Genomic DNA, 26,917 nt, shown 5'->3' with positions numbered 1-26,917 from the left:
CTTCCTGACGGCTGAGATATTTATCATCTGGGCACTATCTACTGAGCAGCTAGGGGGTGGGATAGTATGGGGGTGCTCATCACTTTCACCTAGAATTACCAAGCCTCCAAGGCGCCCAGCACCCCACCCGGAGCACGGCATCAACTTCCAGAAGCCCCCAGACTCAGCCATCGCTCCAGACAGGCTGCAGGGCCCAGGACTCCCCCTGGGTGCTCCTGTGCTCACCCTAATCCTGGCGCCCTCCCTGGGGGAGCTGGAAACCACTTTCCCAAAGGGGCTTCCGAAGCCCAGAGCCCCAGAGTGTGTGTGTGTGTGTGTGGATATCTAGGGGGGAAAGACAGACAGAAAGGCCGGGACAGAACTCCTTCACCCGCCAGGCCTGAGCCAGCCCCCCACGTCCCCTTGGCTGCGCCAGACGCAGAGCTGGGGGGAGGGGGGCGGCGCCTGCTCTGCGGCGGCCGGAGGCGGGGGGACTGCGGAGCGCGGGGGGGGGGGCTGCGGCAGCGCGTCCCAGCCCGCAGTGGTCCGCGCAGCAGGGGCGGGGGCGCTGACCCGCCGGGGCCCGGCCCCTCCCCCGCTGCGGAGGCTTCGCCATTAACCCTGACCCGGGAGGGGGCGTCAGCTCCCCCACCTATTGGCTGCCCCCGCCTGGAGTGCCCGCGGGACCCCCAGGGGACCCCCCGCCCCCAGGTCTGTCACCCCCAGTGTCCAGGTCTCTGTGTCCCGTCTGTCCCGTCTGTCCTCGCTTTGCGTGTGTAACTGTGTCTCCGGGACACCTGCAGTCATGGGCCGGGGCGACTGGGGGAGGGGTCCTGGGGGTCGTGTGCGGGTCATTTGGAGTCTGTCTTTGTGGGGACTGTCAGTCTGTGCGAGTCTCGGGTTGGCACCCTGCATGCAGACTGTGCGTCTTCGTTTGTGGCATCCAGCAGGAGGTGCGTGTCTGCGACACCCCACCAGCTGTGAGCCTGGGTCCCCGCTCGTCTGGGTGACACCCTCAGACTGTTCCTGACACACCTCAGGCGCCTAGAGCCTGGCTGGCGTATCCGTGCCGGAGTCGCGGAGGCCCGGCCCGCGTGTGTCCCCGAGTCGCCTGCGTGTGCGCGCGCGCGCGCGCGTGTGTGTGTGTGTGAGTGAGAGAGAGAGGAGAGAGAGAAAGAGAGAGAGGAGAGAGGAAGAGAGAGAGGGAGAGAGAGAGAGGGAGAGAGAGAGAGGGAGAGAGAGGGAGAGGGAGGCCGAGCGCGCGCGCGCCGCGGCGAAGGTGGATCCGCTGTCTCTGCAGGGAACCCGGCCGGGGCCCCGCGCCCCGCCGCCGCGCCCGCTCTCCCGGCCTCCCCTGGCGCGGGCCGGGCCGGGGATGGAGCCGCAGCCGGAGCCCGGGCGCCGAGCAGCCTGAGCGCAGGCGGCGCGCGGGACCGGGGGGAGGGCGGGCCGAGGGGAGGGTCCTGCGGGCCGGGGGGGCGGGCGCGGCGCACCCCCTCCCTCGCGCGCTCGCGCCCTCCCCCGCGCGCCCTCCCTCGCCGCCTCCTCCCGCCGCCTCCGGCCCCCCCTCGCCGGGGACCGAGCGCGCTCGCTCCGGCGCCGGCCTCGCCTCCTCGCTGCAGCGCCATGGTACGTCGCCGCCCCCACTTTCGTTTTCGCCCGGGGACTTTTTGGGGTGGTGCGTGGGCTCCGGGCGAAAGTTGCAAGGTCTGGGGGGCAGGGGGCGGAGGCTGCCCAGAGGAGGGGCTCGACGCGAGGACTCCCCCCTTGCTTGTCGCCACGGGGACCCCCACCCTCTCCGATCCTCCCCCCCACCTCGCTGGAGGCGGAGCTGGCGAACGGGGCGCCGCGGGGGACCCCAAGTGGGGGGCCTCTCGCGGGCGCAGCGGAGTTGGCGAGGAGGGCGGGGCTCTCGGGAGAAGCCCCCTTCTCCCCCCCGCCGGTCCCCCGTCCCCTCCCCGGGCCAGACGGGAGGCGGAGGGCGGCCCCGGTGTGGGACCCCCGAGTGCGCAGCCCGTGGAGGAGCGGGGCGGAGGATGGGGCGCCCGGCCGGCCGTGCGGGGCGGGGGTCGCGGCGGCCCCTCGCGGGTGCCCCGGCCCGGACGAGCGCGGCGCGCCAGCTAGCGGAAAATGGCCGCTGCGGAGAGGGGCGGAGAGCGCGCAGCGGCCGCCGCCGGGCGCCTTGAACTTGGAGCCGGGCGGGCGCCGCGCAGAGCCCCGCGGCCCGGCCCCGCCCCCGCCGACCCCGGCCCGGCTGCGGCGTGCGGGGGTCCCACATCCCCCGGGGATCCCAGGGCTCTGCGGGGCGCGCCCCAGGCCCCAAGCAACGGTGGCTGCACTTGGGGTTCCGGCGTCCGGCCGGGCATTGGCGCCTGGAGGGTGCACGGGGGGCTCCAGGACTCCTAAGGCGGTCCGCACGCGAGTCCGCAGGAGCGTCCGCCGTCTATGCGGCCGGGTGCTCCGGTACCTGTGCTTGGGTCCGCAGGTCCCGGCGCTCGGGTCCTCTCCTTTATGCGTCCCTCTGTCTGCGCATCCACGTGTGCGTGTTGTGTTGTGCGTGTCACAGCATTGTGTGGCCATGGGACAGCGTTGTGCGCCTGGGTAACTGGGCGACGGTGCCGCGCGTCCCTGCAGGGCGGTGTGGTGAAACTGTTGTGTTGGTTGTCTCTGGGGCTATATGTCTGGGTGACCGTGGGGTGTCCCCATAGGAGTGTGTGGAGGTTGTGGAGGTTTGGTGATGGGTGGGAAACTGTGTCGTGTGGCTGCATCCCAGGAGACAGTTGGGTGTCGCTGTGTGCGCGTGAGTGGCGCTCCCCCACCTCCCCTCCCCAGTTCCTTTATTCTTGTCACCCAGGCTACTGGGTGGGGGACAGGCCCTTTCTCTGCCTTTGCAAAGCGCTGTTCCCTCATCTCAACTCTATCTGACCCTTTCGCTTCTTCCAGCTTCAGGACCCACCATCCGAGCGGCCCGAGGTGGTCCCGGCTCGGGGTTCGGCACGAGGTGGCGCCGGGACGCGAGCACCCAGGGGCTGCGCGTGCGCAGGGACCTGCCCGGAGGGGGCGGGGCGGCAGGGTTCCCCCTCCCTCTGCGGCCCTGGAGGTCCCAGGGGAGAGCGCTGCTAGGACAGGAGGGGGAAGGGGGAGTAGCCAGGGGACCCTCTTCAGCCCCCTACGCTGCGGAGACCCGAGTGGGCCAGGACCGGCCCGGAGTGCTGTGCCCGGCATTTGCCCGGGAATGAACCAGACAGGGCGGGCGCTGAGTTGTTTTCTCGCCTGCGGGGGAATCCCCGCCGCACCCCGCCCCCACCCTGTGCGTTTTTATATAATTTTCTAAATATAAAACCCCAAGGCCTGGCCAGAGTCTCCTCTTTTTTTTCTTTAAACCCCTTCATCCCATTTTGGGGATTGCTTGGAGAGGGGAGAAGACCGGTCCGACAAACTCGCACACAAATAGACACACACACTCTTACGTGGTGGGGGGGGTGGGGGGGTGGGGAACAACCATATCCCACCTCCTCCCCCATCATGTCCCTTACCCAACTCTGGCGGGGTTAGTAGAACAGCGGTGGAGGAGGAGGAGCAGGGATGTGTGCTTGTGATGGTGTGTGTGTGACCCTGTGTGTTTGTGTGCAGGGCCCACTGTGAGTGTGGGAGGGGGTGTGGATCACAGCCTGTGTGTGTATGTGGTTGTGGGTGCACTTGTGTGGCTGGACTGTGTTGTGTTGTGTGAGGGTGGCTTGTGTGCTGTGTGCGTCTGTGGGGTCTCTGAGGCCACATTGGAGGCCAGGTGTGGAGCAGTCTGGGTGTGGGTCTGTCTTAGTTTGTTTGTCTGTCTGTGTGTAGCTCTGTGTGTTCGGTTTGGTTTGTGTGTTTGTATCTGTTTGAGTCTTGGGACTTGTGTGTCTGTGCAGTGTGTGCTGTTTGTCTCTCTGTGATGTTTGTTTCTGGATAGCCCACCCTTTCCTCTTGTGACTGCATCCCCTCCTAGAGCCTCAGTTTCCCCTCTGTAAAATGGGGAACCAAACAGTACCCCTTGTGAGGTGAAAGGTCACCACCTTGTATTCAGTAGGAGCCTAGCACACAACTTGGCTGGTGTGTGGCCTGCACTTCAAGCATGGTTGTGCCCTTTATCCTCTGGGTTTGGTAGCTGTGGAGTCACTTTGGGAGTCCTGTGCACCCTGCCTGAGCCGCTCTGTGAATTGCACTCCCTGTTTAAAAGTTTCTTTTTTAACTCTACAAGCCAATTGGGAACTTGTGACGTGGTTATAGACTATTCACAGTGTAGACCCAACCTCTCTGTCCTTTCCCCCCACACCCTACACTCCTGCCCCGGAACCCCACTTCCAGGATGTCCTATCCAGAAGTTTGACCAATTACACAAGTAACAGACTCACAGACTTACAAAGGATACACTGACATTTGCATAGCAGATACATGTGTATTCTTATAAAAGATACACAGTACATTCTAAAGGATATGTGCATATTTACATAAAGTGCACAGCTGCTGTTATGAAGGATACCCACATGCGTGTTTACATAGGGATATACATGTGTTCTTTGAAAAATCCTAAATGAAATCGTGACTCCTTGCTGAGTCTCTAGCAACTGGTCTCAACAAGGGGACCTTTCTGTGATGTCCAGGGATATTTTGATTGTCACACCTGGAGGAGGAGAGCTCTTGGCATGGAGTGGCCAGTGCTGAGGGGAAGAGTCTGATCTCCAGCTCACCTCTCTCCTGATGGCCCTTGGAGACATCTCCAGTGAGGAGCTGTGTGCTTTACCTGGCTGCGTAGTATTCCACCATGCCCCAGGCTGGATCACTGAACTGGCCCTCTATACATGGACACAACCGGCTGCTCCCCAGTTGTTGGTATTAGTGTTATCTGGTGATGTTTAGTCCCCTTTCGTTGGGTGCACCTGTGTCTGGGACAATTCCAGGGAAGCCTAGCAGTACATGGCAGGGAAAAGTCATTTTTACTTTTTTTAACCAATGAGCCAGACTGTTGCAGGAGGTAAATTACACACTCTCTTTCTGTCCATTCACACCCGGGTTCAAAGCCACCACACATCAGGCACAGTTACACCACAGTCCAGGCATTTCCTAGCGTGTCCACAACCTGGAGGGGTAGGAGCTGTCATCGCACAATTTCACACAGGGGAAACTGAGACACAGAGCAGTTCTGCTGTTGGCTGTAGGAGACAGGCCTCAGGCACAACCCTAAGCCACTTTCAGGGCATTCAGGTATCTGCCAGCTGTCCCTCCGCCTGTATTAGCATCGCTAACCTAAGTACTCCAAACTTCTCATCTTCCAAGGGACTTTCTGTCGTGATTGTCATTTTACAAACAAGGACACAAGTTTCGTGAGGCACAGTCGTCGCCGCTCCCCGACAATTTTACTGTCAAAGGGAACTCTCCAGGGACCTTCACTATTGAGCAAAGACGGGGTCAGGGCATTTGGGGGGCTGGGATCTCTGGGGGTCGCCACAGAAAGGGAGAAATGGTCTCAGGTACACTTCAACTTTCAAATGTCTCTATTTAGGTTTTTCCCCTGTGTGTGTTGGCGTGTTTTAATAAAATATTGCCTATGCTTTATTGGCATCTGAATTCCCAGACACCTGTCCCCATTCACACTGGGGTTTTAAATGCTCCCCCCCTCCAGCCACACAGTGGGTTTTAAAAAAATAAAATTTACGGAGTGTCCTGACACACTGTTCAAATAAGTTCACCCCCTGCAGCTGGGGGAACCCACGGAGCAGGGATTCTGCTACCTTGCAGTCCAGCTGGCTCTGAGCAAGTTCCCCCCCCCCCGCCGTGGGCCTCAGTTTCCCCCCGTAATAGGAGGATAACAGGGCTGTGGCATCTGCCACACTCAGGCACTGGGCAGTTGCCCAGTTTGTGACAAGGTCCCCTTCAGCCTTAGGATCTTAGGGGACATGCATCAAAATCAAAGAAGCGTTCTAAGGACGTTCGTGTGTAGTCCGTGAGACATCAGGGCTCTGTTCTTATGCAGACTGACCCCATGGGGTGGGCACTGTTAAGTCACTTTGGAGAAAGGCCACCTGGGGGGGGAACCTGATTGGTGCTTGTGAGAGAGGCTGGGAGGGTCCTGGGAGGATCCAGGATTGAACCTGGATGGGGTGGCGTACCATCTCTTATCAGGCCCTGAGAATTCAGACTGGGAATGGCTGGTCCGTGCCTTGTTATTGTAGAGGAAGGACATCGAACACCGAAACTTTAGAAATGTGGGCGCCACCTGCCTAGCAAGCGTGAAGCTCTGAATTCAAATCCAAGTACCAGAAAAAAAAATATATGTCCACTGGAGAACCAGATGGCCAGGCTCCAAGTCACAGTCTTGGTGCCTCGGTGTCCACATCTGTGAAATAGGCACACGGCCGGGGGCTGCTAGGAAGTACCGGGTGTAGGGGAAGAGTCTGCCAGGGTTCATGTGGCAGCAGAGGTTGGTCCTGGTTGCCCTGGTCTGGGGTGGTGAGAAGACATACAGTCAGGGCCTTTGCCCGCACCTCCCCGCCTTTTCCTTTGGCACGGGCTGGGCTCGGGCACAGTCCTGGAAGCTCCACATGAGCGGGGCCCTTTTGGCCACAGTTGTTCCTCAGCCTCCCGTGTGGCTCCAGTGGGGAGCGGGTGCCCCGCCACCCCCACCGCCATGCACCCCGGCTGGTCGTACATCTTTAAGGGAAAGGCGCGCGCTCCGCCGGCCTCTGCGCACGTCACTTCTACATTCTTTCCCTCCCCCCCCTTGGCTCGGTCCTCCAACTTCCCGGCCAGCTCTGGCGGGGGGGGGGCCGGGGGGGGAAGACTTAAAAATCCACCTCGGCCCCTCCACAGCCGGGGACAGCCCAGCCCCCCACCCCCATCTTCCCGCCTGGCCAGGGTGGGCCGCCCCAGGAGACCCACTGCGCTGTGGCTGGGGTGTCCGGAGCCCACTTGGTTCTCAGAGAGCTGTTGTCCCAGGCCTGGGGCGGGTGTTGAGGGGGGCGGGGGGCGGCTGGTGATTGTAGCAATGATGGGGGCGCGTGAGAACTGGGGGGGGCTTTCCTCCCTCTCGCGCTCTTTTTTCCCTCGTTTCTTTGAAAGTTGGATGTTAAGAAGTGGGAGGATCGAGGTGGGAGGGGAGAGAAATTGGGCAGGGGGGGCAGAGGGAGGAGAGACAGACAGACAGACAGGGCAGGAAAGGAGGAGAGACGGACAGAGACGGGGAGGCCGCGGGAGGCGGGCGCTGGAGAGGCGCGGAGGGCGCGCGGAGGGGAGGAGGGGAGCGGGGGGGGGCTGGAAAAATGACTCAGTAAGTTCCGCGCGCCCGCTCCGGCCGCCCTGCGCCTCCCGCCGCGCCCGGGATGTATTCGTCCCCGCTCTGCCTGACCCAGGTACGCCCCCGCCGGCGCCCCCGGCCCCCCAGGTCCTGGCCCCGCGCCCCCCAAAGCCTGGCCCTGGAGTTTGGAAGCCGGACAAGGCAGACGGAAAAAAGGCGCGCGTCCCTCCCACCACCCAGGCCGGGATGTCCCCTCCACGGACCAGGGTCCCGGGCAGGATGGGTTAGGCCGGGGACCCCCTAATCCACCCACCCTGCACCCCCACTCGGATCCCCACACCCCCATCCCACTCTTGCTCGGGACCTCCCTGCTCTGGACGTGGGGGCTCCTCTGCAGCCTCGCCCTCCCCCACTCGGGACACGCTCCCCCCACTTGGGTAGGTCGGGGCGGGAAAGACCCCCCAAAGAGGCCAAGACGGGGCTCCACGGGAAGCCCCATGCCACCCCTGGGAGGAACCTAAGGGGTCCCAGATGGACGCTGGGCCTCCCTAGCTGCGCTGGAAAGCGGACCCCTCTATGTGTCCCCCGGCCCCCCATCCAGGTGGTGCCCAGCACCCCCGCCCTTACCGCCTCCCCCCCCATTGGCCCACGTGTGCGTGGAGGGGGAGGGGGCGCGCGAAGTTGGAGGCGCGGGCGGGGGCGGGGTGCTCGTCGTGGCGGCTGCCCCCCTCCCCCGCCTGCAGCGCCCCAGCACCCCAGCGCCGTCCGGGTATTTTCGCCGCATCGATTCTGAATTATTGAGCCGCGGCGGCGGGAGCAGCGGCCCCGCGTCCGGCCGGGGTCTGGCGGGCACTGCGGCGCTGCGGACGCTCGCCAGCCCGGCACCTGCCCCCGCCCCCGCCTCGCCTCTCACCCCTGGCCGGGCTCCCGGGCTAGGCCTTGTGCAATGACCCTGAGGGCCTGGGGAGGGGGCGCAGGCCCCAACTGTCTCTGGACCCCCTGCCCTCAGGTCTGCACGATCTGCCTTCCAGCTCTACAGTCACCCTCTAATTTTGCTGTTTTCTGGCCTCAGTTTCCCTAAGATGGCACAAGGCCAAGGCAGGTGCTGGAGAGGGAGGCTGCGTGGCTTCCAAACTGTAAAGTGCAGGCCCCAGGGGATTGCAAACAGCAAAAGGCGGTTGTGCTAAGGGGCAGTTTGTGGGGACACCCTGCTCTGCCCCAGGGGTTAGGCCCCCTGCGTGATCCTGGACCCCTCCCCCCATCCATGGAAAGGTCTTTCTCAGTGGTCCCCTCCAGCTGCCACCAAAGAGTGCCTGGCCAAGGCGTTTCACCAAAGAGAGGGGCTGGTGCCAGGGCAATCTCAGGTCTGTCCTACCCATGGTCCCCTGGGTGACCTTAGACAAGCCCCTGCCCTGGTCCAGGCCTCAGTTTTTCCCTGAAGCTGGCTGCTACACCCGCCTCTGAAAGAACTGGGGCCCTTGTACATGCTGTGTGGCCTTGGGCAGGCTCGGAGGTCTCTGTGCTTCCCAGGTGGGCTGAATGACCTCCAGGTGCTCCTGGCCTTTCTGTCGTTCCCTGCTGTGGAGGGGAGAGGCTGTCCCAGGCAGGGATAAGGTTGGAAGGCTGCCTGGGTGCATGGAATTCCCCGACCCGGGCTGTGGGAGGCAGACCTCAGTCTTTGTTGCTGCTGGGGAGTGGGGGGGCGGCAAACACTGGCTTCACCCCAAGGAACTCTTAGGGTGTGGACTCGGCCTCAGTTTCCCCTGGAGCAGGGGATCAGACAGCCAGGAGGGCTCTGTGTAGAACTGTAACCACTGAAGGGCTGCAGAAGGAACAGACTGAGACAGAGTCAGAGAGAGCTCCAGGCTGGGATGGGGCCAGGGTCCCCATGCAGGGGAACCCTGTCTGTGGTCTCCCACTCACCCCTCTCCTGCCTGGGACCCCCACAATGCCCTGCAGCCCATGTGTGGTCCCCTTTCCCAGCTCTGTGCAGGCCCAGCCTAGCCTGGGGCTCCCCACTCCTGCCTCAGTCTCCCCAACCCCATTCCCTGTGTCTCTCACCTTGGTCTCTGCCTATCTTTATCTCTGTCTCTCTCTGTCTCCCTGTCTGTCTCTCCCTGTCTGTCTCTGTTTCTGTGTCTTTCTGACTCATATCCTCTCTGCCTCTCTCTGTGTTTCTCTCTCCATCTCTATCTCTGTCCCCCCATCTCTTTCTCCCCTGTCTCTCGGTCTCTTCTTGTCCGTCTCTGATTCATATGCTCTCTTACCTCCATCTGTCTGTCCATCTCTGCCCCTCACCACCTCTCTGCCCTCTGCCTGTCTCTCCTTACCCCTGTCTCTCCCTGTCTCTCTGTCTCTTCCCAGCTAATTTTACAACCTGAGTACAACCTAAAATAGCTCCCTTTAGCTGATCCGACCCGGATCCTGCCGGGGAGCCTGCCCGGAGGGGGGCGGGGGTGGCCTCAGTGCCACCCGGGCTGCCTGTGCCCTGTGCCATGGCGGGGAGGGGGTAGAGGGGTGTCCTGGAGGATTCTGGGAGCCTGGTCCCCATCCCTGTCCCTGTCCTGGCTGTCGGGTGGTGACTCAAAGGCTTGTTCACTTTTACTCTTAGGAGGAACCATGCGGGGTGCCCTTACTTCCATAAACCCTGCCCAAGGGGAAGCAGCCTCCCCACCCGGCCTGCCCCGGGCCTCCCTCCCGCCACCACTGACATGGCCACGTTAGTTATTCCGGGTTTTGGGCCAAATCCCTGTTGGCTGCAGAGCGAGGATTCCCTGGGCCCAGGCCACCTCTGCGCCCGGCGCCTCTCTCCTTCATTCATTCGCCTTTCCTTGCCTCTCCTCCCTCCTTTCATGGCTGCTGCTCCTGTGGGGAAACTGAGGCTGCAGCAGCCTGGGTTTTGTTTGAGTAAAAGGATCTCTGTGAAGCAGGTGGGATGGGGAGGCAGTGGGGTTCAGTACCAGTGTCAGCGGCTTGGTCCCTGAAGAGCCACAAGGATCAGAGAGGGCCAGGGCCCATCCCCAGGCAGCACAGCGTGGCGGGTGGGGCTGGGGTTTGGGGCCACGTCCCTTCTGTCTGGGCAGGTAGGGGATCCTATGTGTGTGTCCCCCACGTGCACCGCTTCTGCGGCTGCCCCCTCCTCCCCGTCTCCCCCTCTGCAGCGAGGTGCCTCCTCAGCCAGGGCTCAGCGCCCTGTAAATCACGAAGCTGGATTTTGAACAGTCAGCATTCTGGTCTCAATCTCTCTCTCAATCTCTCTCTCTCTCTCTCTCTCTCTCTCTCTCTCTCTCTCTCTTTCTCTCTCTCTCTCTCTCTCTGTCTCTGCCAGCAGAGCCCACCTTCCCTGTCTCCCACCAGATAGATGGAAATCACTACCACGTCCCCGCCCTGTAGCCAAACAGACCCCACTGTGTGGGCCTGGCGCACGTGGTCTGAGCCCCAAACGTCCATAATGCCCAACACCCCATGTCCTAGTAGGGGGCCCCCAGACTAAGTGCATCCTGCAGAGCTCAGAATCAGGGCCTCTCCCCCAGCTTTTTGAGGGGCAGGGGCTGGCACACAGTTGGTGCTTAATAGATGTTGGTTGAGAAAAGGGACTTAGGCTTTTCTAAGTTTCTATGTCATCCCACATAAAAATGGAGAGTGTGGTATACAGTAGGCGCCAAATAAATGCTGCTTGTTGTGGCTGTTGCTAGACTAGTAGTTATGTTAAACATCCCAGAAGGCATTTTCCAGCTTACCTGTCCTTTGTCTGTCCTGGTTGGCTCAATATGAGCCAAGCCTTAGGCAGGGTGGTGGAGGAATCACAGTGACCCCCAAAAGACCTGGGCTCTGACCCTCCCCCAGGGGATTTGTGTTGTTAATCCCTCCTCCCTGCCCAGCCCCGCCTGGGCTTTCCTGAGTTGGACCAGACTCTGGCAGCTGTGGACACTGACTTTCAATTTGGGGTCCATCAACGGGGCGACTCAGGCAGATGTGTTGGTTCTGAGAGCTCTGAGGGAAATAAGGGGAAAGGGATGGAGTGGGACCTGGGGGAGCCCTCTCCCCCAGGAGGTGGCTGTGACCCAGGTCAGAGCCAGGGGAAGAAGCCCGGTGGGGTTCAGAGAGAGTTTGCAGGGTGCAGGGTGGGGGGTGGGTGTCACCGGGCACCCCAAAAATGATGCCAGCTGTGTGCTCAGCATTGGGGCTGGGGACTTTGTCCCAGCAAGGCTCCTTCCTGGCTGTGTGGCTTTGGGGTGTGACCGCTGCTGGGTGCCTCAGTTTCTTCCTCCGACAGTGGGCACAAGGATAGTTTCTGGTTTGTGGAGTTGACAGCTTATGAAGATTTGGCCTGTAACCAGCACAGCCTCACTCCTCTCTCCTTCAACCCCTACCCCGAGCCCCCTGCCAGCCCTCGTCATCCTCCTGGGGTGCTAAGACACAGTGTGGGTTGGGGAGTATCAGGAGATGCAGAGCCTCTTCTGGGGATTTCTACTCTCGGGACTCAGTTTACCCAAATAACTCATTTCTGCCTTGCAGAAGGCGCATCCACTCCCAACTGCCCCTCCTCCATCTCTCCCTTGCCCCATCTGCTGCAGCCACACAGACCTCCTCCTCCTCCTCACTGCTCTTTCAACACACCAAGCTCAGGCCTCCCCCAGGACCTTTGCACTGGCTGTGCCCTCTGATTGCAAGGCTTCTACCCGGGACTGTCCACCTTTCAGGTCTTTGTTCAAGTGTCCCCTTCTGCAAATGACTTTCCTGGATCACCCCTAGCTACAGAAGAACCCCCCACGGGTCCCCTGGCCTCTCAGACTCTAAATGTCTCTGGAGCTCTTTGTTTAAACAGACATTGTATCAGAATCCAGAAGAGGGTTGACCAAAGTCACTGCTAAGTCCCTAGCACTGTGCACGGGGCTGGCACATGGTAGACACTAATGCTCACTGAGTGACCAAAGGAGTCCCTACTTCACTAGGTTAGATAAGAGCTAGCCACAGATTCCAATGTATTTTCTAAGGCTAGGAACTAACTCTGGTGCTAGAAGGACCTGAGTTCAGATAGGAGCTCTGGCCCTCACCAGCCACGTGACCCTGGGCAAGTCTCACATGAACAGGACTTTGGAACTAGGGCTTCAGAGCATGTATAGGAGTTTGCGGCAAGAGCTTACAAGGTGGACAAGATAGATTCCCACTAAGGATTGTTGAAGTCACTTTCTCTGGAAGAACTTTGGGCTTGGGAAGGGCATTCTCACATCCTGATTGGCCCTCTGGACCAACAGGGTTGGGCTGGGGGGGCGCAGCACACGGAGGCACAAAGAGGCCTGGCCCAGTCCACAGTTGTCCAGTATGTAGGGGTCCAACACAGGCCTGGGCCAGGCCTCTACCTCCCTGTGCTGACCCCCCACCTTGCCTGCATCTCTGGTCACTAGGACAAGGGACAGGCCCATTCCATCTCTACCAGGCTGCAATGTCCCTTTCTGCCAAGTGTACAGGGCGAGAAGGTGAGACCCGAAATGCAGAGTGATTTTAATTCTGAGTCATACAGATGAAAATGGAAGTTGATGTCCTTCTTTGGTAATGGGTGCCCCCACCCTGGGCCTTAGTGTTGGAGAGGAGGTGATAGAAGCGGACTCACAAGCTGTGTGGTCCCAGCTTGGTTTAGCGGGAAGCCTGGGGAGGGCAGGAAAAACTTCCTGAAGGAAGGGGCATTCGAGAAAGGGCATTGAGGGATGTGCAGGAGTTTGGGAGAACGCTCAGCATCTTACTCCCCTTAGCCGTCTCCTTACTTGTTCAGCCTGAGAGTGGGGCATTGGGAGGTGCCTGGGGAAGAAGCCCTGATTGATACAGGTCTTCTGGGACAAAGAAGGTGACCTGCCCTGCCTCTCACCTGGGCTGACCTCTCAAGAGGACAAGGGAGATCAGGCTGCAGGTCCATGACCCAGTTACAGGCTGTTTGTCGTTTTGCCTCCTGCAGGCTGGGGTCACCAGTGACATGGGCTCCCACCCCCGCCCGCCTCCCTGGCACCTGCCCCAGTGGAGAGGGGAAGGATTTGGAGAGGAGGAGCGGGTGCGGCTCAGGGAGGAAGGGGCCAGACCCAGAAAAGGAACTGGAGAAGAGTCAGAAGTGGGGATCAGAGAGAAGGGGTTCAGGGAGAGGTAGCATGTAGTCAGACCAGTGACCCGACCTCTCCGGCTGGCACTCTAGCCTCCCCTTCCAGGTCCCTCTCACCAAGTCCCCCTTGGGCGCCAGCCACCAGCCACATGGCTGTGCTCATGGCCTCCTGGCCGCTTGGGTCCCTCCGGCCAGTGACCTGTGCCTCTATCGATCCTCCACCTCGCCCCACTGTCCTGGCCCCGCTTCTCTGGCCCTGCGGTCTGGGCTCAGCTGGGCTGCTGTGTGACCCTGGACAAATTGCTCCCTGTCTCTGTGTCTTGCACGTAAAATGGCAGCCAGGCCCTCAGCTGGGCCTGGCTGGGGACTGGCGTGGGGCATCCCCCTCCCCATCCTCCTCTGCTGGTCAGCAGTGGGGGGGGCGGTGCAGCAGAACAGGGGCCTCGAGTCCAGCCACAGCTGTTGTGGTGACTCACACTTCGGGGGACATGGCAGTGGGGCAGCCAAGCTGGTCCCGCCCCACCCTGGTCTCACCAGGGGTGAGGCTATTTTCAGAGCCTCGGTAATAGGGTGAGACCTGATGTCCCCGCTCCCCCGGACGGACGGAGTGCAGAGTGGGGGTGGCGTTGGGTGGGGGGCACTGTGTTGTTGAGGCCTGGGGTGGGGGGGACCAAGCCTAGCCGCATCCAGCTTGAGGACAAGCTAGAGGACAGACGGCTGGCTGAGCCCCATTTCCCAGGACCCCAGCCTCGAGAGGACAGGGCTCCAGCTTTGCAGGGTCTCAGGGTCCCGGTTCTTCTCACACTGGCCCCTGAGCCCCTGTGGGAACTTGGTCGTGTCTCGCCCTCTCTGTACCTCAGTTTCTCCATCACACATGGGGTGGCAGAGTTCTAGGGCCTTCCCTCACTCCTGGATGGTTGTAAGCTGCCAAGATCACCCGACAGCAAAAGTAATAAAAATAATAGGAGCAGTAATTCTAGCGGTAGTATTACTTCGGCACTTCAAGAGCCGGGCGGAAGATGGGGGCCTTAGTCTTCCCGTCTCTGGGATGGGTCTTCCAGGAAGAGGGCAGAGCAGACTGATCCCCAGGGGCCTGGTCTGGATCTTCTAGGTTAATCCCCTGCCTCCTTTCTCAGCAGCAGCAGTGGGTCTGTGGGGAGAGGGAAGGGGGTCTTCCCTCCCCCTGCTCAATTCTAGTGACCTTGACTGAGTTTTCTCTCTGTGCCCTCCCCCCACCCAGGTACCCCTGGCCCCTTGCCTTTGCTCTTGGGCCTCAGTGGGCCTGTCTGTCACCTAGTCTATGGAAAAGAAGCCTCATCCCCACTTCTTACCAATGTCACAGCACCCCCCCCCAAGCTGACCTCAGTCCCCCTTTGCTGAGCAGAGGTTCTGAGACACCAAGGGCTGCTTTTGACCTGCTTTCTCCCGCATGTCTTGAGCACCGCTGTTTGCCTGGCTTGTGCACCAGGCCTTGGAGCATTCAGTAGGTCATGGTCCAAGGCCAACCCCTGACATCTCTTTTTATAAATAAAGTTTTATTGGACCGTGGCCATGTCCACCATTTCTGTCTCACCTGTAGCTAATTTTGCACTAAAATGCAGAGTGGAGCAGACGCTGGAAGACACCCTGTGGCTCAGAGAGCCTGGAACATTTTCAAGCTACTTTTTATTTGGTGGGACTGGGCTTTGAACTCAGGCTTCAGGCTTGCAAATCAGGAGCTCTGTCACTCGAGCCACACCTCCCGTCCATTTTGCTCTGGTTATTTTGGAATGGGGGGGTTTCTTCTCAAGAGCTATTTGCCCAGGGCTGGCCTCGAACCTCAGTCCCCCTGGTCTCAGCCTCCCACGCAGCTAGGATTACAGGCAGGAACCCCCGACTTCATGCTTGGCTATCTTATGGTCAGAGTTTGCCCACGCCAGTGCTAGTGGGCAGACAGCGAGTCCGGCACATTCTCAGAACCTCAGTTTCCCCCATCTGTACCCCGGGTTCCCAGGGCCTCGGCCTTGCTCCACGTGCAGACTGGGTTTCCAGATGGTCCCCCCAGGGGAACCTCCCGCCTTGGCCGGGTGCCGCCCCGTGCGCCCCAGGCCTCAGTGTGGCCACCTGGGCAATGGGTGCCCGCGTCGCCCGCGCCCTGACCGCTGCCTGTCCCCGCAGGATGAGTTCCACCCGTTCATCGAGGCGCTGCTGCCCCACGTCCGCGCCTTCGCCTACACCTGGTTCAACCTGCAGGCGCGGAAGCGCAAGTACTTCAAGAAGCACGAGAAGCGGATGTCGAAGGACGAGGAGCGCGCCGTGAAGGACGAGCTGCTGGGCGAGAAGGCCGAGGTGAAGCAGAAGTGGGCGTCGCGGCTGCTGGCCAAGCTGCGCAAGGACATCCGGCCCGAGTGCCGCGAGGACTTCGTGCTGGCCATCACCGGCAAGAAGGCGCCGGGCTGCGTGCTGTCCAACCCCGACCAGAAGGGCAAGATGCGGCGCATCGACTGCCTGCGCCAGGCCGACAAGGTGTGGCGACTGGACCTGGTCATGGTGATTTTGTTCAAGGGCATCCCGCTGGAGAGCACCGACGGCGAGCGCCTGGTGAAGGCGGCCCAGTGCGGCCACCCCGTGCTCTGCGTGCAGCCGCACCACATCGGCGTGGCCGTCAAGGAGCTGGACCTCTACCTGGCCTACTTCGTGCGCGAGCGAGGTGAGCGGCTGCGGGGACGCAGGTGTGGTGCGGGGGAGGCAGCGATCGGGAGGATCGCAGACAGAGGCCAGCCCCCTGGGCGGTCGTTCCCCGAGACCCCATCTCGGAAAACCCATCAGGAGAAAGGGCTGGTGGCGTGGCTCAGGGTGAAGGCCCTGAGTTCAAGTCCCAGCACCACAAAAAAAAAAAAAAGAGAAGAGAGTCTGAAGGGCAGAGTGGGTTGTTTGGGCCTCTGATGGTGGGGCTGGCCTGCTCAGGAGCCGGGGGACGAGGGACAGTGACAGCAGTCCCAGGTCTGAGGGCGTGCAGGGCATGCTGCTGGGAGGACTGGAGGCCTGCTGCGTCAGCGACACGGGTGGGAAGGTAGGCATGTTTGGCTTTGGCTAGGTGACCACTCTGTGTGGCCTTCACCAGTCCCCACCGCTATCCTGGCCAGTGTTGCTGGCTCTGTGGTCAAATTCCCCACCTCCAGAGTGGCGGGTTTGTGCTGGTCAAGCCAGGAATCCATGGTGGCTTCCCAGAGGAGGAGGCATGGCTGAGCCTGGCTCTGAAGGATGGACCCAGGAGTCTGGGTGGAAGTTAGAGGCTGGCTGTGCGGTCAAGCATCTGAGGGTCAGAAGGTCTGGTGGCCAAGAGCAGGGGAGGAGACTGGATCTGCTGCATGTACTCAGGTCTCACTTTCCCCATCTGTCAAATGGAGGTACCTAAGTTGTGTGTGGTAGATTAAATGCAGGCTGGCCATGAGGGTGGCGCCTGGGACTGTCTCCATGTGGACAGCATGCAGGACACACCCCTGCTCGTCCCACCCCAGCAGCCCCCACACAAACCCATGTCCTTGTGCACTCAGGACAAATGAAAGAAGGGCTAGGGGTTACCTGGGAGTGGTTGTACACACCTGTAATCCCAGCCCTCGGGTGGCTGAGGCAGGAGGATCCAGAGTTCAAGGCCAGCCTGGGCCACAGAGTGAAAACCTGTTTGAAAAACAAATGACAGTCCGAGAGTTAGCAGTGATGGGAAGGGGAGCTTGGGGGCCATGCTGCCTGGGTTCCAAATGCAGCCATGCCCTCCCCTGGTTGAGTGGAGTGGTCCTGGCTCTTCCATGCCTCACTTTCCCCCGATGCAGTAGTCCTCACGACTGGCCATGCCGTTTGCTAATGTTGGTGAGAGGCTAAGACTGCAGGGCTCCCAGTCTCCTGGATGTGCAGGAGGGAGGCCGCCCCTGGTGGAGAGTGACCCAGCCCTGACCTTGACCTTGGCACCTGCCCAGCCCAGGCCTCTAGAAGTGAGCAGCAAACTCCCCGCGGCTGGAAGTGGAGTGGCCCTGGGGGTGGCCGGCGGAGGCAGAGAGGTCGCTGAGGTGACTTTCCCTGGTGGTCAGGGGCTGCGGTGGCCCTGGCGCCCCAGGGTTCATTGCCGTACAAGTCTGCATCTCCCCCACCCTCCGCGCCTCCCTACCCCCACCTCCTCCGCACTGAGCTGATAAAATTTTGAAGCCAGTTTTCTGCCGCAGTCAGCACAATCTCCGGCCGCCTCCCCTCCCCCTGCCCCTCAGCCCAGCAGCAGCCTGGCCTCCAGGCCTCCTGACACCTTCCCTCCCTGACAGTCTGGTCAGCCTCCTTCCTCCCCGAGGGCTGGACTGCGGCCTGCCCTGCTCCAGCCAGCCCTGGTCCCTGGGGAATCCCTGCTCACTGCACCCACACCCCACCCGCCTGAGCACTGGGTTTGGGTTCCCACCCAATTCAGCCGCCCGCTGGCTGGGTGACCTGCGGCAAGTCACTTTCCCTCTCTGTGCCTTGATTTCTTGTCTTAAGATGGAGGCTCAGAAACTACCAATAGTCACGGGGGTGGGGGTGGGGGAGTGGCCAGGGCGAGGGACCCCTTGTCATATGATTTGCCATTTCCCACTTCCAGGCCTTTGCTCATGAAGTTCCCTGGCCTGGAATGCCGTTCCCATATGGAAAACTCCTACTTATGTCTTAAAACCCCATGTCTTAGCTCCACTTTCATTCCATTAGGCATTTTTCTAAGGACTTAGCAATTTTTTCTTTTTTTTTTTTTTGTTTCTTTGAGGCAGGATTTCACTTTGTAGCTCCAGGCTGGCCTGGAACTTGAAAATCTCCTGCCTCAGCCTCCCGAGTGTTGGGATGACAGGTGGGTGCCACTCTTGCTCCCTCCCTGGAGTCCCCAGGGCTGTAGGGGACGGGACTGTGGACAGCATGAGTGCAGTGCTTGGCTTTGGTCGGCCCAGCTTGGGGGGGGTGCTGTAACCTTGGCACTGACGGGGAAGGTGGGGGCCAGGCTGAGACTGGGTTTGGTGTGGGGGGGGGCACCTGCCAGACGATCGAAGGGGGCACTGCCTACATCATCAGAAGCAAGACGGGTAATGGACGGTGGGCCTTGAAGCCCATAAAGACCCGCACTCAAACCCCCCATTCCCCAAGACCTGGACGGACAGACAGAGACGTAGACGCCTCCCTCTGGGCCAGCCCCTCCCTGTCCCCCCATCTCTCCCAGGGGCGTCAGGTGGACTAGACCTGGCTGTACCCCACTGGGGAATCTCCAGCCTCCCTCCTTGGGTTTATTCTGGGGGAATAAACACACACACACACACACACACACAAAGTCCCTTCAGGACTGGGGACAGAGCCCAGGGCATCTCCTGGGGCAGAATTTGGCCACCCCGGGCATCGGACTGTTGTCAAGGAGGCCACAGGGGACCGATTCCAAGGCTGGGTGTGGTGTGTGTCCAGGAGCAGCCTGGGGACAGCTTTGGGGCATGATGGTCAGCGTGGGAGCTACCTGGGGGCACTGAGAGGAGGACTGAGGCTTCAGGGGGTGGTGTGCAATTGGGCTGGGAACAAGGAAGCCAACAATTTAACTTAATAAGAACAGAACGTCAGGCAGCACAAAGTGGGCAAGGGGAGGAGGGTGCAGGGGCCACTTGCACGGGGATGCCTTCCTGGAGAGGTGACTTTTGAGAGGAGGCCTAAAGGACATGGAGGGATTGAGAGAGCGCGTGTGTGCAGCCAGGTGTGGTAGTGCACAGCTATAATCCCAGCACTCGGGCACCATAGGCAGAAGGACTGCGAGTTGAAGAGTAGCCTGGGCTACGGAGGGAGGGAGACCGTCTTAAAATAGCAAGGGAAGAAAGGAGAGAGAGAGAGCATGTGCCAGGTGGAGGGCAAGGCCTGTGCAAAGGCCCTGGGGCTACAGTGCCAGGCAGGCGAGGCCCCCAGGCGGCTTCCCAGAGAGGGCGACAAGGGCTGGGGGAGGCTGCGACTGGTGCCCCCCGCCAGGCCCTGCCTTCAGGAGGGAGCCTGAGAAACCAGGCCGAGAGAGGGAGGCAGGCGGCCTCCCCCCCACACCCCGGCAGTCTGCGAAACCCGAAGCGCGGGCAGGCGCGGTGCCAGGCGCGGGGGAGGGGTGCCAGGCCCGCCCGCTCCGGCAGCTGCCAGCCCGCCCCAGCCACCGGACCAGATGGTGCCCGCTCGCTGACGCCGGGAGGCAGCCTCCCTTCCCGCCTCGCCTGCTGCCAGCCTCCCCCAGCGCAGTGAGTGACGTGCTGTGGGCAGGGCCACCCTGGGCAGGAGGGGCTCTGGGGACCCCCGAGAGGGTGGCGGGAGAAATCTGGAGAGGGTCTCCAGTCCTCCTCCCCGGATACCAAAGTGACATGCACTCGGTGCCCTCTGCCTGCCAGGCGCTGATCCTCCTGCCATCTGTTTTTCCCTCCAGCATCTGGGCTGGAACCTATGGCAAACGCACGCCCAGCAAGTGTCTGCCACTGAGCCGCGCCCTGCCCCCCCTCCACATCTCGAGTGGTTTAAATCTTCCCCCATGACTCACATGAGGAAGCAGAGGCCCAGAGAGGATCAGACACTTGTCTCATGTCACACAGCTGCTCAGAGGCAGAGCTGGAATGAGACCCCAAGGGTCCTTAAAGAAAGGATTGAAACCGCTTTAAAAAACAAAACAAAACAAAAAGGAGCAGGGTGTGGTGGCTCATGCCTGTAATCCCAGCAGCACTCAGGAGGCCGAGGCAGGAGGATCCCGAGTTCCAGGCCAGTCTGAGCTACACAGCAAGGCTCCGACTCGAAAGCAAAACAAAACAGGGCTGGTGGAGCAGCTCAAGTGGTAGAGCGCCTGCCTAGCAAGTGTGAGGTCCTGAGTTCAAACCCCAGTGCTGCCAAAAGCACAACAAAAGGAAGCTGAGGTAGTTCTTGAGTTTATCTGATGAAAGGCAGTCCTGAAGACAGTGAGCGAGCGAGTGAATGACGTGGACTGTATGGCGGCCCCGTAGGCACACTTGGGAACGGAATCTCTGTAAAGTACACCGTGGCCTGGACAGCAGGAGAAAGGGAGCGAGGGAGCCTGGGTCAGCCACCGCTCTGCCCCAGCGTGCTGTGCCGCCTGGGAGAGGAGCCTGGCCTCTCTTAGCTCGAAGGCACTGTTTGCCCGGCTGTCACGGGGGGCAGAATGAGCTGGAGGCCTGCTACGCTCAGGGTTGGAGTCAGTCATTGTTGAAAGCATATAAGAGGTGCTCAATAATTGCTCCTTCCTCTCCTGGATCCTCTCTCTGGTCCCAGCAGGGAGTGGGGTCGCCCCAGCTCTGCTCTGAGACCCCAGGTCTCATTCTTTGTACCCCCTGAGTCCCCAGGATGTGGCTTTCCCCAGGAGCAAGAGGTCCCCAGGTGTCCAGTGGCGGAAGGAGGGTGAGGGCTCAGGGCGCCGGCCTGGCACCACCCCAGGGCCCAGCGGCCAGATGGACCGGCAGGGAAAGGGCTGGGCCCGGGGTCCAGCCGGCAGCTGCCCAGGGGTATTTATAGCTGCCACAGGAGGCCTCTGGGCCATTAGTAACAAGAGGGACAGACAGGTGGGGGCCGCCAGACTGACCAGGGTGTCCGAATGGGTGAGGGGCACAGCCCATGGCCGGCAGCCCGGGTTCAGATTCCTCAGTTGAGCACTGTGTGACCTCTGGCAAGTGACCTGACTGCTCTGGGCCTTATAAAGTGGGTGGTAGTTACAGCGCCTGCCTCACTGGCTGCACAGGGCTAGAACACGGCCTGGTGTCCAGTAAGCCCTCAAAAGTAACCTGACGCCTAAAGAGGACAGAAACCCTGTCTGTCACCTGCTACCTTGTAGAGGGACCTTGAGTACATGGTGCCCAGTGAAACGAGCAGACACAGGACACACCACACACAGGATGCCACTCACGGAGTCCCCAGAGTCACGGGGACACAGAGACGGGAGGCAGCATGGTGGGCTCCAGGGTTGGGAGGGGAGGGTGCTCGCTTGAGTGGCCAGTCTCAGTTGGGGACATGGGAGGCTCTGGAGGTGACGGTGGCGATGGCCGCCCAGCCATGTGCACGTATTAAACGCCGCTGAGCTGCACACTTCAACCTGGCCGGGGCCGGGGGCGTGCAGCTCAGGGGCGAGCACACAGCCTTGTGTCCGCCCCCACCCCCCTCCCGGCGCCGTGCCAAAGTTTCCCTCGCCCATCTGTGTTCTGCCTCAGGTTGGAAATTTTATTATTTGTTGCTCATCACGATCACAATACGAATAGCAGTGATCACACGTCATTAAGCCACGTGGCGATGAGAATAAAAGTAGCGGCCGCCGTTGTCATTGCCGTGACTGTCCGGCCAGCTCTGCCGTGTGGCTCGCAGTGCAGCCGCGGGCAGGTGAATGGACGTCTCTGGTCTCCGTTTCTTCATGCACACAGCAGTCGAGGGCGTCGAGTGGATGAGGTAACACGGGGTTTACGAACACAGCCTGTTAGCGCAGTCGTGCCCCGTGTGGGTCTCCACGGTGAGCAGGGCCCACGGATGGCCTCGGCCGGGGCCTGGCCACACACGCAAGTGCTGGTGTGCGGTGGCCTCCGGGGCAGCCCTGGGCACCAGGCCTCTGGGGGCCGTGGGACCAGGAGGTGTCCCGCTGCACCTGTGCCCTCACCCCGCGTGGCGGGTCTGCAGTTGCCACCCTGGCCCTGCGCCCGGGAGCCGGGGGAGGCCGAGGGCAGCTGGGGACATCTCCGTCCCCCCTGCCAGCTGCCCAGCTGCCCCTCTCTTCAAGCTGGGTATGGGCGGAAGTCACAGGTGGGTCAGAGCTGGTGAGGGATGAAACAGGGGCACTTGGGGACACAGGAGGTCTTGTCCAGATGGGGACACCGAGGCCAGGGTGAGGGTGTTGCCCAGTGCTCTGGCTGGGGGGGGTGCGTAGTCCAAGCGGAAGAGGGACACCCCAAGAGGGGGTGGAGGACCCGAGGTTCCGGTGGGAGAGGCTCTAGAACCCCAGAGCTGAAGCCGCTTCTAGATCCTGCAGGGACAAATCTGGAATTCCCAAGGCCTGCGTTCTAGGATGTTCTGGGTTGGGGGTGTGAGCATCTGTGTGGTTCTAGAATTCTCTTAGGGCCCTGAGCCCCCACCCTCTCCCTGCCAGGAGCTTCCCAGTTGTGACGGCCACACATGTCCCACACGTGGCCTGTGTCCCCTGAAGGCAGAGTTGCCCTGCAAGGACACATCCTAAAGGAAATGTACGAAGCCTTCAAGCCGGTGCCTCACGCCTGTAATCCCGGCTACTGGGGAGGCTGAGATGGGGAGGATCCCGGTTCAAGGCCAACCCCGGGCAAAGAGCTCCTGAGACCCCATCTCCGCAATGACCAGAGCAGTGTGGACGGGAGGTGTGGCTCACGCCTAGGGCACCGGCTTTGCAAATCCGAAGAAAAAAGAATTCTTTGAAGCCCGATTCTTTAAAGACCCAGGTTCTGAAACCCCCAGGCCGGGACCTTGACCCAAAAGTGCTCAGCTGAGGTCTTCGCCCTGTGAGGAGCAGGGGCCAGAATTCCTGGAGTCGGGTTGCTAAGAGTCTAGAAGCAAATTCCAGAATGTTCTGCACTGGGTGTATGCTTACTGTGGGATACGGCTGACAAAGTTCCTGAGCCAGCTTCTAGAACATTCTCCGGGGCGGGTTCTAGCATTCTTCAGGGTGCAGCGTTTGGGAACAGATCTCAGATCCTCTAAACTGGGGATCTTGAAGATGCCAAGGGAAGATTCTAGAACTTCCAAGCAGCCATATCCAAAGAAACCTTCATGCATGCACCTGACCATAGATGGTGTCACTCAGAATTCATGGAGAGGTCTTCCATAACTAAGGACAGATCCCGGGAATTCTGGAGCCGGGTTTTAGAACAACCCAGGCATGGCTTCTAGAACTTTCTGGCTGGGATCCAGAAAGCTGGGGCCGGCGCTCTGAGGCTAAGCAGAAGAATGTTCTAGAAAAGGTGGCTGCAGAGGGAGGAGGAGGTGGATGTCTTTGATACTTTCTCCATCCTGCTTGGGGCTGGACGGGCCCAGCGTGGGGTGAGGTGTGGGGCTCAGGGAAGCTGCCGGGGGGCCGTGGCTGTGAGAACCGAGGGGTCAGCAGCCAGGCAGGCCAGGGACAAGGCACACAGAGAGGGGCCGGGTGCATGTGTCAGACCCGGCTCTGGAGCCGGCCCGACTGACCTCTCGGTGGGCAGATCTGACTTCCGTGAGCCCAGGGCAGTGGCTGTGACTGTGGTGGTGTCCAGCAGGAGGGGGACTTGTCTGTGTGTGCGTTTTGGGTGTGGGGGCACTGTAGACCTAAGCCCTTGTACACAGTGGGAGCAAAATGTCACCATCTCATTTAACCCTCCCGAGGACCCACCAAAGTTGGACTGTCATTAGCTGCCTTTGACAGACGAGGAGACCGAGGCCCAGAGAGGCACAGACAGTGATCCAAGAGCACACAGCAAAGAGTCAGGATTCAAGTCCAGGTCTAGGAGATCTTGGGAGCACATTGGTCCACGAGGGAAGGGGATATTTGGGGTATGTCAGAAACCTCCCCAGGGTGTCCCAGGATCCCACTGTAGGGCCTAGAGGACTTTGGTGCAGGTGAGTGGGCAGCAGGTACGGCTGGATCAAGGAGTCTGTTTGGGGACCACAGTGGGCCGGCCTCAAATGCTTGATCTGGGCAACGAGGGAGGCGAGGGAGGCGGGAAGTACAGCCAAGGCCTGTCTTCCCCTCTAACTCTGTCATGGGGTGTCTGTGTCTCTCCTCGCCCCTCTTCGTCTTTACTCTCAGCTCCCCTACCAGGTTGGTCTCTTTGCCAGTCTCCACCCGCCCCCATCCTGCCAGCCTGTGGGCTGCCCGGAGGCGGAGGCTGTGCTGAATGGGCCCCTTGTTCCTGGCCACACCCTCCCCTTGGGGTCACCCTGGGACAAGCCCAAGCAGCCCGCTGCCTTAAAGGGCCAGCACCCCGAGAAAAGGGCGTGAGCGGGCAGCCTGTGTGCCAAGCCCCACCCACCCCAGAAGTGGGGAACCTGGAGCTGGGGGGCCGGGGGGCTGCCTGAAAGGAGCACCTAATGGCTTGTGGGCACCCTTCTTCTCCCTGGGCCTCAGTTTCACTGTGCAGATCGAGGGGGCTCTCCCACGCCCCCTCCCTTCATTTGCTGGGCAAATGGCATTTTTCCTTCCCATAGTACCTGTGCTGTCTGTGCAATAATACAACACCTGCTGTTTCCCTGTTGCATTCGCCAGCCATTTGGACTGGACTGGTTACTTCTTCACTTCCGCCGTGCCTCAGTTTCCCCCAGTGTAGAAGGAGGCGGGAGCTGTCCCTGTTTTACAGAGAGCCCTGCAAGGACTAACCCATGATGGAATTAAAAGGAGTTTGGAGCAAGTGCGGCCCTAAATGCCACCGAGAGCTACCTCCACTGTTGCATTTATTGGTTTTTTTACTTATTTTTTTGTTTTGACTGTTGCACCTTGCTGAGAGAGGGGCTGCTTGAAGCCTCGTGTTCCAGAGGGGACAAAGAGCGATGGCACCCCCAGCCTCTGCTGCAGCACTGTGCTGCTTCAGGCTGCTCACTTGCCCTCTCTGGGCCTCAGAACAGTGGGACCATCCGCTCACAGGGGGCCTGGGGGGTCCCTGGAATGTGGGTCTCCCCCCAGAGGACCTTGAACCCCAGCTGTAACCAGTGGTCACTTACAGGTGACTTCAGGATGCCCTAGGCCAGCCCCACAGACAGCCCAGGACAGGTCGCTGCCGGATGGACAGACAGACAGCCGGCCTGTTCCTGGCTTCCTTATGTAACCGGGTCACACAAGGGCAGCGGCCACTTACATAAGAGAGGCGGGCCAGGCCCGCTGGGGAGGGGGAGGCTCTTAAAGGGCCCGTGTCCCAGAGCACCTCCAGGTTTTCCTGTCCCTGGGCCAACCCTGCGTGTGATAAGGTCAGTCCCCCCTCCCCCCACGCCTTGCCCTGGTCTGGTCTCAGTTTCCCCGTCTAGGTGAAGGAAGATAGTGCAGCCTCCTGGGGGTTGCCCCTGCTGGCTGCTCTCTGGGCCTTGGTTTCCCTGTCTGTAACATTGCACCTGCCTCACAAGGCGAAAGGGGAAAACAGGTGGAGACACCTACAGGGCCTAGGGCAGGGCCCGCTCCATGAAGCTCTCAGTGTTCATCGAGTGCCTGCTGTGTGCCGGCACTGATCTAGGCCCACAGAGAGTGCAGTGAGTAAGACGGAAACTCAGCCCGGGTGGAGCTCACGGTCCAGTGGGGGTGATGGACAGGGAACGGGAAATAAAAATCAGTTGGTGATCAGGACTTACTAAGTAAAATAAAGATGGTTGAGGGCAAAGACAGTGGGTATGTTAGGAAGCCCCAGGCCTGAGAGCCTGACCTGGGAGCTAAGCCCTGAAGGACCAGGAGAAATCAGTGTGTGAAGTGGGGAAAAAGGGTTTCAGGCAGAGGGCACAGCCTGTGCAAAGGCCCTGGGGCAGGACGAGCCTGGGTGATGGAGGAGCACCAAGGAGCCCGTGTGGCTGGAGCAGAGGGAGCAAGGGGGACAGAGGGAGGAGGGAGGCAGGGAGGGGACAGGCAGGTCGTGCAGGGCCCTGTGGGCTGCAGGGAGGACTTGGGCTTTGAGCCTGAGGGAGGCAGGAGCCATGGAGGGCTGTGGGCAGGGGAGGGAGGGCCTGGCTCAGCGCTCACGGGCGCCCCCTGGTGGCTGTGGGAGGACAGGCTGAGGGGGCAAGGACAGGGACTGCGTGGGTCCAGGCCAGGGTCATGGGGACAAGCCAGGCAGAGGCAGGGAAGAGGCCAACTCCAGGCTAGTCCTGGTGGCTGTCACCAGGCCTGAGCCAGGCTGTCCTGTCATCCCGGGTCCTGCAGGTTCTGCCTGGGGCTGGCACTCAGGAGCTCCCGTCCCAACCCAGGGCCTCCATCTGTAGGGCAGCACCATTGTCGTCTTGTAGCCGACTGGCTGGGTGAGCTCACCCCACTCTGTGCCTCAGTTTCCCCCTCTGTGCAATGCTGATCTATACCTGCTCACTAGGTTGGTGGGCACCCAGGACACAGTAGGTGCCAACTTGATGTTTAACAACAGCAAGACAGGAGGGAGGGAGGCTGTGGACACAGACCTTGCCACACATGGTGTGGCTGAGCCCATCTTGTCCCTGCAGGGGGGGTGGTCGCAGTCCCCTGCCCCCTCCCAGGAAGATTACCGCAGGGAAAGACAGCTGGGCAGATTGTGACATTTTCTCAGCCCCTGACAGCAGGGGAAATTGAGGCCTCCGCTGGGCCTGACGTGGTTAGCAAGGCACGGGGTGGGGAACTGGGGAGCTGCTCCCTACAGGCTTGAATCCTGGCTGTGTGACTTCAGACTGCTTGCTTGACCTCTCTGGCCTCCACATCTGAATTTAGCTCCTGGGACTGAATAGTGCCTGGCACTCCTCTGCGAGTCCTTCTGTGTTTGCCAGACTCCTACTCATACATCAATACCCCAGGTTGTGTCCCCTCAACACCCTCCAGGCCAGGTTCCTGTTACCTCCTTGGGCTCCTTCTGCCACTGGTCCCTCCCTCTGATATCCAG

The 26,917-nt window shown here is 60.7% G+C and overlaps 1 protein-coding gene across 5 annotated transcripts in view; it reads left to right on the top strand.

Moving 5' to 3' along the window:
• Positions 1-562: 562 nt before the first annotated feature.
• Positions 563-26,917, top strand: part of Nfic (nuclear factor I C) — a 64,144-nt gene continuing 37,789 nt past the window's right edge. For 2 of the 5 annotated variants that reach the window (XM_074054300.1, XM_074054299.1), the window contains exons 1-2: positions 7,214-7,367; positions 15,501-16,032. In XM_074054300.1, the coding sequence (XP_073910401.1) occupies positions 7,338-7,367; positions 15,501-16,032 (562 nt within the window). In that variant the 5' untranslated portion in view covers positions 7,214-7,337. Of the gene's footprint in view, positions 691-1,489; positions 1,609-7,212; positions 7,368-15,500; positions 16,033-26,917 lie in introns of those variants that run through there. The other 3 variants (XM_074054301.1, XM_074054298.1, XM_074054297.1) reach the window with 3 other exon arrangements.

Source organism: Castor canadensis, chromosome 14 (assembly GCF_047511655.1).
Source record: "Castor canadensis chromosome 14, mCasCan1.hap1v2, whole genome shotgun sequence".
Taxonomy (NCBI): domain Eukaryota; kingdom Metazoa; phylum Chordata; class Mammalia; order Rodentia; family Castoridae; genus Castor; species Castor canadensis.
This window is presented reverse-complemented; position numbering and strand designations above follow the sequence as displayed.